The following is a 14,071-nucleotide window of genomic DNA, read 5'->3' on the forward strand; positions in this document are numbered from 1 at the left end:
TATCAATGATGTCATTTTTAAAATATGTGACAAGATTGAATCGCTAAATTTAAAACAATGGCTAAAGCTTAACCAATCAGAAAATTCCATTTCGTTTTCCGCTCATTCCGCTGGAACGGTTTGTCATTGAATAATCTAACGTCAACAGTGACCTTTCTCATTCTTTGAACTATCTGTATGCCAAATTTCATAGCTTTTGGTCGGTAGGTTTAGGAGTCTATCAAGGACCGACAGACACACATTCATTTATATATATATATAGATATAGATGTGCATTGTCAAAATTTAGTAAATATAATTCGCATCTAGTTTCTCTTAATGTATTTTGTATTCTCAGAAGATTTATTGAACTTTATGCTTTAGTTGCTTACAGTTTCATTATTATATATATTATAGCCTGAAACTTCTTAGTATTAAATGTGAATAAATAGAAATAATATTATTAAGATTCATAAGAAAATCAGTATAAGATTACAATTTTTAATGAATTGCCGCTTGACAGATCAAAATTAATATCTATATTAAATGTTTAGCTGTCTTTATTGACATAAAAAAATATTGTAATTGGCAGTTCTCTATTAGAAAATTAAAAATAAACAAATAAATAAAAATAACACAGCTTTTATTGCCATTTCCAGTGATTTTAGAAATTTTAAAGCTAAATAAAGTCATTAAAATATTCACTTACCTCCTTTTTCTAAATTAAATTTTCCAGTTTTGGACATTTTAATAATATATTATTGGGCAACCGGAGATATTACAGCCAACATTTTTGGCATAATTGATACGTCACACATCGATGAATAACTTTAATGAAAGGAATGAGAAAAAATATTCTACACTAAAATGTACAAAACTATTCCCAAACTTTTTCAACTATCAACTTTAATTTTTTTACCAATTCGAAAGAGTTATACTTTTTTGCCACAGGCTTATAATTGGCCAATAAGAGTACTGGCGGTAATTTAAACACTATTTGAAGTTTTAACTTGAGAAGTTTATCAGAATAATTAAGTGAAATAAACGATCGTCTAAACTGCCACCATTATTATCAAAAATTACTCACGCAACCACTTAACACGCGATGATAATATTTTCCCGTAAGTAGCTGAAGAGTGCGTTTCTCACAAAAATGATATTGCATATTTAATTCAGATCAGAGTATATGCAAATATGTTTATCCTTCACGCTAAGCGTTTTCTATAAAGAATGTCTTTATTCGCATCGAAGCGCTCGCCAAGTGATGATATATAGTGATACGAGTAATCAGAATTTATTCCAAATATATTCGTGACTTTCGGTTAACTAAACTAGCTCTACGTTTTGGCATTTGATAAGTAAGTGTTGAATAACTAATCTACAATATATTCATTTTCACTTCCTTATACAATAAAAGATATACCTTGACAATCAACATATGTTTCATTATGTAATAAATGAAATAAATGTAATTTATTATTTTATATATTATTTTCTGCAATATTTTTACTTTAATATAACATAAAATATGCTTGATTATAAAGAGATTCATGCTAATATTTAGTTTCAAATTTTTTTTACAGAATAGCAAAATACTGTTTTAATTTTTAATTAGGATCAAAGAGAAGATGCAACAATGCAAGTCTTATGCATTTGCAGCTTATTTTGTTTAAAAAAAATACGCGGAGAGAAGGTTAACATACTTTTTACAGAAACTGTGAAAACCAAATTTTCCTATATTTCGTCATAGGAGGTTAAGAATGACATTGCTCCAAGAAACCTACTCAAAAATTTAGTTATTTCTAGAATGAAATATGTTTGATCGAAACATATTATTCATTGAAAAATAAAACGAGAAAAAAGTTAACTTATCTTATTTATCTAAGCTTATTCCATTTATTTAATGATAGCTGGATTAACGTTAAGGATATGTGTTGGAAGCCCCATTTACTAATAAACTATCAATCCATTAAATTATATAGCTTGAATAATTTATTTCAAGCACTGGCACCACCTTTGATGGAGAAGTAGTGGCCTTGAGTACGGCCTTGCAGCAGCTACTGGCCCTCCAACACAAATTTGAAAATGCAGTCCTCTTCTCGGACTCACAAGCGGCCATACAATCAATTAGCTCACATGAACGTCTCTTGACACATGAGATTTCCCGATGTTAAGACCTCTTGAGGTCTTTATTTTTGATGGGAAAACGAATAGTCCTCCAGTGGGTGCCAGCCCATTGTGGTGTTTGTGGCAATGAGCAGGCAGATTTACTTGCCAAAAAAGGTGCCAGTTTGCTACAACAATCGAATACGGCAACTTCCTTTTGGAAAAATCAAACTGTTCCTTAAAAATTTATGTAAAACCAACTCATTACGAGACCTTCAGACTCGCACAGCTTTGAAAAGTTGGAGAAATGTAAGCTCTTCCTTAATTCTTAACAAACCAAGACGTGATGCAGTTGCGGCCTTCTGCTTATATACAGGCCACGATTGTCTTTCTGCTCACTTATACCGCATAGGCCTTTCCACCACGCCTTTTTGTCTACTTTGTAAATCTGGAGAGAAATTGGGCAGGGACCACCCTTCATGAACGCACTGAGTCCTCAAGATATTGGGAAGCAAGCGAACTTTTAAGGCAATGACTTCGGTCTTCTTTCTTTGTTATCATACGTACATTTGTATTCGTTATTTATTTCATCTTTCTATTTGTACCTTTCTGCCTTGCCATTGGAAATAAAAAAAAATAAAAAAAAGATTATTTTAAGAAAATTATTTAATAATTTTAACCAAATAAGGGTGTAAAAAAAACTCGAACGAAATACACTTAAAGTTTAGCCTAAAATATAGATAGAACAAAATTTTGGAAACGATAAATAAAAAATACCTTTTCAAACAACTTCGAGTAGGAAGGAAACGCTAACTAGTTTGAAACAGCTGTCCTTGTGACTATTTAATTTCGAGTCCAGGTGCTAGGGACATTCCATTTTCACATTCGACTTTTGAAACTTCAACTGTAAACGGATTTTTTTTGTCCTTAAAAATGTAGAGGATTGCAGCAAAAGGAAAATTGCACTGCATTAATTTTTTTAGAAAGTAGTAAATTACTATTTTTCTCAATCTAAGAACCTATGCCTATATCTTACGTAAAACTTATTCTAATATCGAGTGAAATAATTTAATATGCTGTGTTACTAAATGGATATTCACAAGAAACTGAATCGAAAAAAATAATAGATGATAATAAAAATAGACATGTTTTGAGACTCCAATAATCACAGGTCATTCACGCCTGACAAGTGTTGAGAATGGGCGCTTGCATTTGATAGCTCGAAACGTGTCGACTTTTATTTTCAGTTTCAGAGTTTTCATCATCAATTATATTGTTTTATATTTGGGTCGTGATCAGTAAGGATTTTACGTTCGTTAAAGTAATCATATGCATTATAATATTTTTACAGGATTCATGTGGTCTTTAAAAACGTAAGAGACCCGTAGCATTAATATTGATCTATTAATGTTATCTTTATTTATAAAATTAAAATTTTGAGAATAGATATTTTAAGTTAATGAAATTGAATATTTTATCTTTTAAGTTTTTGTGCCCGCATTTTAGTATCTTATGGACCTTACGAACTCTATTTAAAAAGAGAGTATCGTATCAGATATATGTAAGAAACAAAATCATATCAGTGGTATTTGGCAGGGCTATTTTGTGGTAAATGCAGCTTATCGTAATCAAAGAACATGCTGTGCGACATTTTATGGTGAATTTGCGAACGTAAGTTTCAGAATGTATTGAAACATGAGAATGCTATTTGCAAATTATCTTTATCCAAAGAAAGCCATGTAACCTAAGCATGTAGCAGAATGAAGCGATTTTTTAAACAACGAATCATACGCACAATGAATATGCAACATATTATTTTGATATCTTATTCTTAAACATAACATATTTCAATGTTTTTAAAATGCCATTTAATATTCAGCAAATCTTTGAGTTATGTAAAAAGAAGTATCGTAAATTATAAAAAACCTTGTGAATGTGTATTGGAATTACTATACAATCTATATTTTATGTTTCAGGCACTTTTTTTTATTTCTTCAAACTTTCTTGCCTAGAAGACTCGATTAAAGCTGTAATAAGGATTATCCCTAAAATTTTGTTTATAGTTATAATAGGTTATGTAAATTTGATTGTAGTATGAAATCCTAGTATAAGTATGGTAATAACAACATAAAAAATCTAATTAGTGCCAGATAAAAAGTTCATGTACTTAAATTCTAAAAGCATAAAAAATCATGAATTATTTATAAATCCATTCAATTTTTCTTTTCAAAGGACATTAAAAGAAAATATAAATCTTTGCTTTTTGAACAGAAATAAACTTAAAAATTGTCTGTTGTTTAGAAACTCGGAGATATTTTCTATTAACTATTGATTAAGTCTCTCCAAGCAATCACTGAACATTATTTAAATTTTTTTCAAGTCAGAACTTGGTTGCTTAGCAACGGAGTAAAATTAAGTATTCCTCTTTTGAATTTGTCAATGGGTTTTCTTAAAATATTCATTTGCGGTGGCGACTTTTGTTGGCTGTTTTCTGGACTATCGCCAAATATATAAATCTTTATTGCGATCCAATTTTTTCGAAATTTTTTCTGCCCCCTTATTTCAAGGGTCACGATTCCAAATATATAAATACATATATAAATACATATATATGTATATATATGTTCATTCAGAGAAAGTACGTTTTTGTGTATGATTTCGAAACTTAATTAAGAGTTAGCACAAATTAATTAGCATATTTGAGGTCCCCCCCCCCTGAAACCATTAAGACACTTAGTTTGTGAAAATCCGATCATAAGAACCAAAGTTATTCATGAATATATATTTTTTCTTTCTGCCGACTGTACATAGCATGTAGATATTCCTTCAATAATCACACAATTTGATTTGTAAAAGAGAAAAATATTAAAATTTTGTGATAGTAACTTCCTTCTTGTCTATGTTTTTTGAAGGTATATCTGTTTTTGTTTCCACTTTAGTGTCTGTTATATATGCTGGATCATATGGTTGAATTTCAGCAGAACCTAAAGTTAGGAAGGTCGCACCAGATACAAAAACAACAGATGCGGCAATAAGGAACATTTTATGCCATTGGATCATTGTTTGCTAAAATAAAAAATCCAAAATAAGTCATGCATACTTCATTTTTCAATATATTATTAAGGATGGTTCAAAAATATATGTCGAACAATGTAAAAGTTGGCAGAAGGTACCTAATACATTGGCATCTTTCGTATAGAAATGTTTGAGCGGAAATACCGCGTTAAGCCAATAGAGAGACAATTGCTTACTAATACACAGCAATCCATGAACCGCTGTGAATTTGATTTCCCTGTTCGTCATTGCTCTTTCGACCAGCAGTTGTAAACTGTAATTGATTGTAATTTGACTGTTCAATTTTGTATGAGAATGTAGATGCTAAAATGCGAAGTATACGTAGCACATTAAGCATTAATCCTAAGTAAGCAAAAAATCAAGTTCGACAAAAGAAAATGATTTATGAGCAGTTCACAATAGCTACCAATCAATAGTTTACAATCACATTACAATTAATTTTAGTTTACAGTATCTGCTTGATAGTAAGCAACATTAAAGTTGCAAGCAAATAATATTAAACAATAGCGCTCTCTGTCGGCTCAAACCGACATTTTCGCGCACATATTCTTTTATGAAATATGCTTCTTTAGGTCCCCTCTACCTCCCTTTACATTTTTGACATATATTTTGAACCAAACTGTTGTGATAAGAAATGACAAAAAAGGTATCCTGCGATGCCTTTAGTTCATATTATTTCAATTCTAGTAAGGATTTAAAAAATTCTACAAATTCAACAAATTAATTAATAATTTCAACAAATGTAATTCTTAAAGATATTGCTCTGTTATAAAATACGTGATTGTACTAACTAAGATAAATATTTACTATGAAAAAAATCATTTTTATTCAAGGTAATAAAAATGCAAAATATAATATTTTAAACTTTTCAATAAAAGTTAGTGAAAGAACTCATTTAATTTTTAGTTTTAACCAAGCGCCTTAATTTCGTTTTGCAATTGTTAATTTGTATTAAATATATTTTATGACTCAGTCTTTTTTGCATCTATGCGAGACGATTAAACATTGCTTCTCCTTTCTTATAAATAATACTTTTAAATAATACCTTTCTTATAAATAATACTTTTACTCATTTTTGTGGGGAAATACGATTGTAAACAAATATTTCGATAATTATTTTTGTACAAAACGTCAACAAATATCCCGGTCGTAATTTTGTTATTTAAAAGAAAAGGGACATAAATATTTGAGGAAGTAGTGTTTACTGATATAACTCAAGCTGTTTTTATAAAGCCATAAAATGCACAAATTTTGATAAAACTGTTCTGAGGAAACAATATTACGCAGCATTGGTAGTACTATCAATTTTATTTATAGAGTATTAAATTTTAAGTTCCTTTTTTGTAGCACATATATGATTAATATTAAATCCTATTCAATTACTTTTTTTTCAATTACAATTTTATTCAATTATTATTATTGACAATTTTATTAATATTAACAATTTTATTGATATTACGTATATTATTAATTAAGAATTACCTTTCAAAGGCTGGAAGACTGCAGAAATAGATCATAGGACTTATGTCTTCCACTTGCTCTTTCTTAAATATCAGTGCATTTCTAATTTATTTACTATATTAGTGTTTCATCGTTAAAAGATGGTCATTATGATTTAAAAAAATATTCTAGCATTATAAATGCTAAGTATCGAGTTTCGTATTCAAAAGATTTCTTTTTTGGACTTAAAAAGTAATATAATTACAAAATAATTTTTTACAAGAAATTTCAGTTCTTTCAGAAATTAAATTAAAGCAAATGTTTATGATGGAGTTGTTATTTTATAGATTTACCGAAATTTTTCCTCATGAATAAAATGGTAAAGTTTTAATGGTGGATTATATTTCGCGTATAAATTTGTCATAGACTGTAAATACATAGTACAGTTAAATAGAGATGTCGTTAATGAAGAATTACAATATTTTTTGTTCCTAATAATAAGAAACATTCACAAAATTCACCAAAAATAATTAAATATCATAAAAAAGTATTAAATATCATACTTCTTCTTTCGTTAAATACCCAATGAGAATAGGCATTATGAAACCAGATAAACTAGCTACCGTGCTTCCTAATCCCATAATAATTCCTGAAAAAAAATAGAAAGTGATGTTAAATTACTGGCAAAACTTTGTCGGACATTTTTACACTCTGTACATTGAGAAAAATACAGAATACTACCAGAATATGATTAAATTTTCGGTATTTCTGACTCTATAGGAACACTATAAAACTCTGTAATTTTTACCGAAGTGAATGATTTTTTATAAAATTAGCACTAAAATATGGTTTTGTAATGAGTGATGAAATATGGTAATTTTATCACGATAACTTGGAGCATGGCGTGAAATCCATTTATTCGGTTAAATTTATTTTTCGATTTTGAAGTTTTTACGAAATGTGTAGCAATAACAACTATAATTTTGAAAACCAGAATAATGTGTAAACCATAATCAAATGATGGAAAACTACTTAAATAACTTTTTATTTCATTATTGTTACGGTACAGTAAATTTACCAGAATTTGTTATTAGAAATTAGGTGCGTGAATGTTAACTTAAAGATCGAATTATTGACACTATTGTCATTTTTCAAAAAATACTTCGCATAAGTTTAGTTTACTTTTAAAAGCAATTATTGGCAAAACTTTATTAGATATTTTTAATCACTGATATATTGAATAGGATGAATGTGGACAAAAAGGAGGAATTATTGACTTAACTGTGCTTTTCAAAAAGTACTATTGCAGATTAGAAAATATATTTTGTATGTATGTGCAATTATAGATAATCTGCAATCTCTCTATAATAAAAAGTTTTCGATTAGATGACTTAAAGCTAGAGAAATTAAAATATTCCGGAACCCATTCTTTGACTTAATTCGAACAATTCTTGCATAAAATTTCTCAGAAAATTCAAGCACAAATCTTGAGCCGCGATGGCTCAGGGATAGAGTGTTCGCCTTTCAACGAGGCGAACCGGGTTCGAATCCCAGTCGATACGAATTCCGCATCCGGCTTGCATCGACCACTGTGCTGACGTGAAATACCCTCAGTGGTAGAGGGATCATGGGTTAGAGTTCTCTTGCCATCAGGCTAACCGTGGGAGGTACTCGTGGTCTTCTTCTCCATGCAGCGCAAATACGGGTTAGCTCCATCAAAGAGTCCTCCACGAAGGCAAATTTCTCTCAATACTCGATCCAGGAGTTCCCTTGTCTTCTGGATTGGGTTCAAATTACAAGTCTAAGGAGTTGATCATTAGTAGTCGTAAACCCATAAAAATTGGGTAGGCTGTTCAACGACGGTTATAAAAAAAACACAAATTTTATTAGGCTTTAAAATTTAAAATATTTTCAAATGAGTTAGTTTAAAAATATTTTTAATAATTGTTTAGTAACTTAAAAAAACTATTTTTGACTTTTTATCGATAGAATTCGAGAAAACATTAACAATGTCATTATGTTATAATGTCAGTCCAGGGCTCATATGAGAACAAAATTGCTTTGGTCTTTAATGCCCATATTTTGTTTAAAATATTTTTAATTTTAAAATATCTAAGAGTAAATAAAATCATTTAAATAAATATTCAAAGTAAACATTTAAAATAATAAACACTTATTATACATAAATTTAATTGTGGAAAAACAAATTTTAAGCTTTTGTGACTAAGAACCATCCTTGCAGTTTGGTACTTATCAACGATCATACAATGGAATTATCATGTGTTTTTGGCCTTAAAAATTTATACAAAATAAAAGAATGTAATTTGTGACAGTAAAAGAGATAATACTTTTTTAATGAAAAAATCTTATTCTTAAAGCATTTTTGAAAATTTGAAAATAAAAAAGAGAGGAATAGTAAGCAAAGTTGATTTTTTTTTTTTTTTTTTTTTTTTTTTTTTTTTTTTTTGTCGTATGCTTGTTTAGGCAGTGGGGGGGGGGCGATTATTCATGTTTTTGTGGCGCCATCTACGGCCAGGAATTTGACTTCTGCCACGCCATTCACACAACCACAACCAGTTTATAGGGCGGGTCACATTCACACACAAAGGAGAAAGGACATAGAATTAAAACACACAGAGAGAAAGAAACATCCATGCCTTGCCCGGGATTTGAACCCAGGACCTTTCTGATGCAAGGGCAGTTCCCTGCCCCTTACACAGCCCGGTCGGCTCGAAATTTTTTAAAAGGATAGTATCTTTCCAAAGCATACTCTCAAAATAATTTTCGAAAATTTTGACTCAAATATTACTGTAAAATATCTGTCCGTATAATACTATTCAACTTTTAAAGTAAATTACTGTAAATGGAAACTTACGGTTGCTAAAATTCTATCTACGGCGTTGTAATATTTTATGCTAGTTAAATACTCGCTCTTTGCTCAGGGAGAAAACAAAAAGAAAGTAATTCATAATTCAGTACAAAATGAAATCATGCACAAAGCAGAAAGTTTTATACCGATGCAATTCATAATATTTTTTAGTTATTACTTTTATAGTTATTATTAATTTTAGTGCTTCAGTTGGCTTTACATTGTTAGAATAAGCAAAATACGCTTTTAAAATTTCGCTCCGTCAGAACTAAGATCAACTGTATTCTGCTGTACTGGCCCAACTTCTTATAGTCTAAACTATCCACAATCAAGCAATTTCCTCAGGTATTTATTCTCTTAGAGCGATCGCAAAAACTTATTTCTCCAGCATCTATTTACAGCTGTAAAGTATCCATACAGTCTTAAGTGGTACCAAATAAAGTAATATAAAATTTTGCACCTGTATTAGTGTATTTGGTATACATTGAAACAACATTATTGGCGTCGAAAATAGCATGGAAATTTTTTTAAATGCTTTTTCTTAATGAATTAGCACCATTTCATAGTCAGATTGATAGTAGCTGTTGATATATCTACTAACGCTTTGTGGTTATTTTTGATTACTTTTACTTTTACTTTTTGAATTTACTTTTGAATTTACTTTTACTTTTACTATTACTTTTTGAACTGCATTGTAAAATACATATCATTTAGAAGAAAAATAAAAATTGACATTATATTTTTGACACCAATGTTGCTTAATTTTTTTTTAAATTAGTAGCTATTATTGCAATCAATTAAGCAGCATTGGTGTCAAAAATATAATCTCAATTTTTATTTTTCTTCTAAATGAATATGTATTTTACAATGCAGTACAAAAAGTAATAGTAAATGTAAAAGTAAATTCAAAAGGTAAAAGTAAAAGTAATCAAAAATAACCACAAAACGTTAGTAGACATATCAACAGCTACTATCAACCACGAAAAATTATATAATTATTCGTATTTAATACTAATTTTACAATGTAGCTGAAATTAACTAAAAAAACGTTGGTTATCTATCAACAGTTACTATCAAACACGAAAAGTAATGTAATTCTCCGTTTATGATAATAATTTTAGAAAGAAGTAAAATAATTACTAACCACAAAACGTTGGTGATAAATCATCAGCTACTGTCAAAGATCCGGCGTATGAAATCCCTATACTGATTGAAAGTTAGTTTTTTGTATATAACTTTTATTATTTTTTAATTAGTAGCTAATACTGAAATCAATTAAGCAACATTGGTGTCAAAAATATAATGTCAATTTTTATTTTTCTTCTAAATGAATATATGTTACAAATTTTACAATGTGGTTCAAAAAATATTAACCACAAAACGTTAGTTGATATATCAACAGTTACAATCAAACATGAAAAATTATATGATTATTCGTATATGTTACTAATTTCATATTGTAGTTAAAGCATCCACTTAATATAAAAATGTTGGTGATATATCATACTATCAAGCACGAAAAATTATATTTATTCTACGTTTATGACACTAATTTTACAATGAAGTTAAAATAATTACTAACCACAAAACGTTGGGGATAAATCAGCAGCTACTATCAAACATCCGGCGAATGAAAACCCCACACTGCTTGACGCCATGAAAAGGAAAATTTCGTTTACAGTTTTGTCGCATCCTGATAAATACAGACCAAGCATTCCAAGAATGTATAAAGAACAAGCTGAAAACCATAAGGGCTACTTATAGTAAGTTGTTGTTAATTAATTTCATTAAAAGATAAATTATAAATACAGATATACAAAAAATAAATAAATATTATTCATATTGATAAAAATAAAAAGTAAGATTTTTTTTTTTTTGAATAAAGGTTAGATATGGATTATTTCTCCGATGAAACCTTGTTTATAACTTATATTTATTAAAATTTGAAATGCTTTTTTGCGAAACATTAATTTTTTCTAATATGCAGAGTATTATTGTGCCATTGGTAACACGGTACTGAATAAAATGGTGGCTTAGTTTATCCCCACCACTGTCCATGACTTTCAACCGAAACACTTCCACCTTTAAGCATAATTTCAAGTTCTATCAGCAATTTCTGTAATCTGAGATAGGTCATGAATGGTGATAATCTTTTTATCTGGTTAGCTTTGACAAAACGTTCTCTTGTTGACTGCTACAGAGAGTTCATGTGGTTCTTTTGTATTCACACACTACCGATACAACTGCTTCTTTCTTGTTTGCCATGTTTTTTATCTCTCTATGTTTGTTCTCTGTATGATTCTTTTCATTTTTCAAAGAAGCTGTCTTTAAATCTTCAGGAAAACTGCCCTAAATAAAATGCGTGCTATTATTTTTTGTTGATATTTTTGACTGAATATACCAAATCATTAGCCTTTTGTTTTGTTTAGCCATTTCCCAAATTTTTATTTACTATTTTCCAAAAGATCAACATCTTAGCTTGGCTACTATACTAAACTGCAATGTTTCTTGACAATGGAGAAATATGCTGAGGGAAAACGAAGAAAATAGTTCCCGGCGCGATGTCTGTATTTCGAGGTAAATTACGCATTTCACAATAGAAATATGATAAGTTATCTTAACCCACACATATATAGCGTTAATTTGCTATAATTTTCTTAAAATTTTATATATTTTCAGATTTACGAGCGGCGCATCGCGGAATGGTATCTTTATTTAGTTATGTTTCTTCTATATAACGACTGAACTTATTTCTCCTTCTTCCTCCGCCAGCCGTGACGTCATTGTCAAGAAACTTTGCATTCTAGTATATACGTATTTTAACAGCGCACAATATCGACTTGCAAGAAATAGACTATCTCATTAATAGTCTGTTAACTTGGTAACCATTCTGGCTATATTGGCTACTTTTTTGGTGACAAAAGCCTTATCTATCTTCCCGAACTTTTGAAGATCTAGATACATTAGGAAGCAAGGTATCTTAGAACTCATTAGATGCTTGGCGGGATTTCTTCTCCAAAATCTGTACATAATTGACCATTTCATTATTGATGCAAGAATCAAAGTACTTTCTTGCATGAATCGGGAACCATAGTTTTATATTCAGGGCAGATTAACACACCACTTTTACCTTAAAATGATATTTATTTATTTATTTTATTTTATTTTTTACATTTAGGGTATTATAAATTTGAAATATGCATAATTTTTAAAACAAAAGGATTTCACAAGCTAGGCTTATTTGCATTATCCCTAATCCCTAGTAATCCCTAGTATATATATATCGCTGGTTCAAAACTAAAACGACTCTTCTACACTCACTTCTCATTCAAATAGCATGAGAAGTGAGTGCAGAAGTGTCGTTTTAGTTTTGAACCAGCTACATATGGATGTTCATTAATTTATAAAAATACTGGAAATTTCAAGTTCATAATAACCTCAACAACAATTATATACTTTTAAATGACTGCCTTTTTCAACAAACTAATGGTATCCATATGGAAAATAATTTTAGTTCTAATATTTGCAATATTTTTCTTTTTCTATAAGAATATAGATTCATGAGTTCATACGTTAATCTTCGTATTAATTCCTTCTTTCTCAGATTTATTGATGATTTTTTAGTTATTAATTTTAATGATCTAGATATTTTAGCTAAACAAATATATCCAAGTGAGCTAATTCTTAATAAAACTAATATTAGTAATTCTTTAGCAATTTTTTTAGATTTAACTCTTAATATAAATGAAGACAATAAAATTACCTTTAAACTTTTAACTTTTAAACTTTTTGACAAAATAAATTATTTTAACTTTCCCTGCTATAAATGTCCTACTTGAAGGCTTGCACGGCAATGGAAAATCCTGCTTGACGCAACGGATACCGGCGCACGTGAATATTGAGGGAAACGAATGTGCGGATTCCTTGGCTAAGGAAAGCAGAGGTGCCGACCAACCTTGCACCACCATCACACTTGCAGATACAAATACAGTTGCAAGACACAGACCTCTGCCCCATTCCTTCAGGAAACCCCTCATTACTGACTTTGATTGTTCCAGAATCTTAACATCAACAATTACAAGACTAAGAACAAACTACTTTAAAGGGATGAAAATTCTTTCCGACAAAATAAGAACTTATATTACCTGCAAAAGAACTGCACCGATATCCAACTTACCCCAAATCACATTCTCGAGTGCCCAGCCCTTACCCCATATGTTTTACAACTGGGTATGGTGCCACTGGCTTCAGAACTTCGTGGGAACTCTACAGGAATGATGTATTGGAGCTAGCGGATGCAGTTTTGAAGGCACACGAGGCCATTTAATTGTCCATGGACACGATAAAAAAATTAAAATAATTTTTTTTTTTAAAGAGCATTGATTTTAATTCCATTTTAGCAAATAAGGTTTTTCCAATATCATTACAAATCAGATTCATAGGGTTTGCAAAAACAATTCAAACTATAAAGAATATACTTATTCCTTATAACGGTATTGTTAAATGAATTCAAAATATATTTCACCATATGATGGCAGCACTAAAAATATTATTTGCTTCACATTTTTTCTACCAAATATATTTTTAAATTTATTTTATATG

General features: G+C 29.7%; 2 protein-coding genes across 6 annotated transcripts in view; both read right to left on the reverse strand.

The window, feature by feature from the left end:
* Positions 1 to 4,769, reverse strand: part of LOC107443283 (putative inorganic phosphate cotransporter) — a 32,817-nt gene extending 28,048 nt beyond the window's left edge. For both annotated transcript variants that reach the window (XR_011637021.1, XM_016057102.3), the window contains exon 1: positions 689 to 4,769. Coding sequence is in view for 1 of the 2 variants with exons in the window: in XM_016057102.3 (XP_015912588.3) it covers positions 689 to 725 (37 nt within the window). In the remaining variant the exon portion in view is untranslated. The remainder of the gene's footprint in view (positions 1 to 688) is intronic.
* Positions 4,770 to 4,852: 83 nt separating this feature from the next.
* Positions 4,853 to 14,071, reverse strand: part of LOC107443294 (sodium-dependent phosphate transport protein 1-like) — a 57,024-nt gene continuing 47,805 nt past the window's right edge. For all 4 annotated transcript variants that reach the window (XM_043052357.2, XM_043052353.2, XM_016057111.3 and 1 more), the window contains exons 8-10: positions 11,052 to 11,207; positions 7,164 to 7,249; positions 4,853 to 5,151 (exon numbers count right to left, since the gene is read on the reverse strand). In XM_043052357.2, the coding sequence (XP_042908291.1) occupies positions 4,951 to 5,151; positions 7,164 to 7,249; positions 11,052 to 11,207 (443 nt within the window). In that variant the 3' untranslated portion in view covers positions 4,853 to 4,950. The remainder of the gene's footprint in view (positions 5,152 to 7,163; positions 7,250 to 11,051; positions 11,208 to 14,071) is intronic.

Source organism: Parasteatoda tepidariorum, chromosome 6 (assembly GCF_043381705.1).
Source record: "Parasteatoda tepidariorum isolate YZ-2023 chromosome 6, CAS_Ptep_4.0, whole genome shotgun sequence".
NCBI lineage: Eukaryota > Metazoa > Arthropoda > Arachnida > Araneae > Theridiidae > Parasteatoda > Parasteatoda tepidariorum.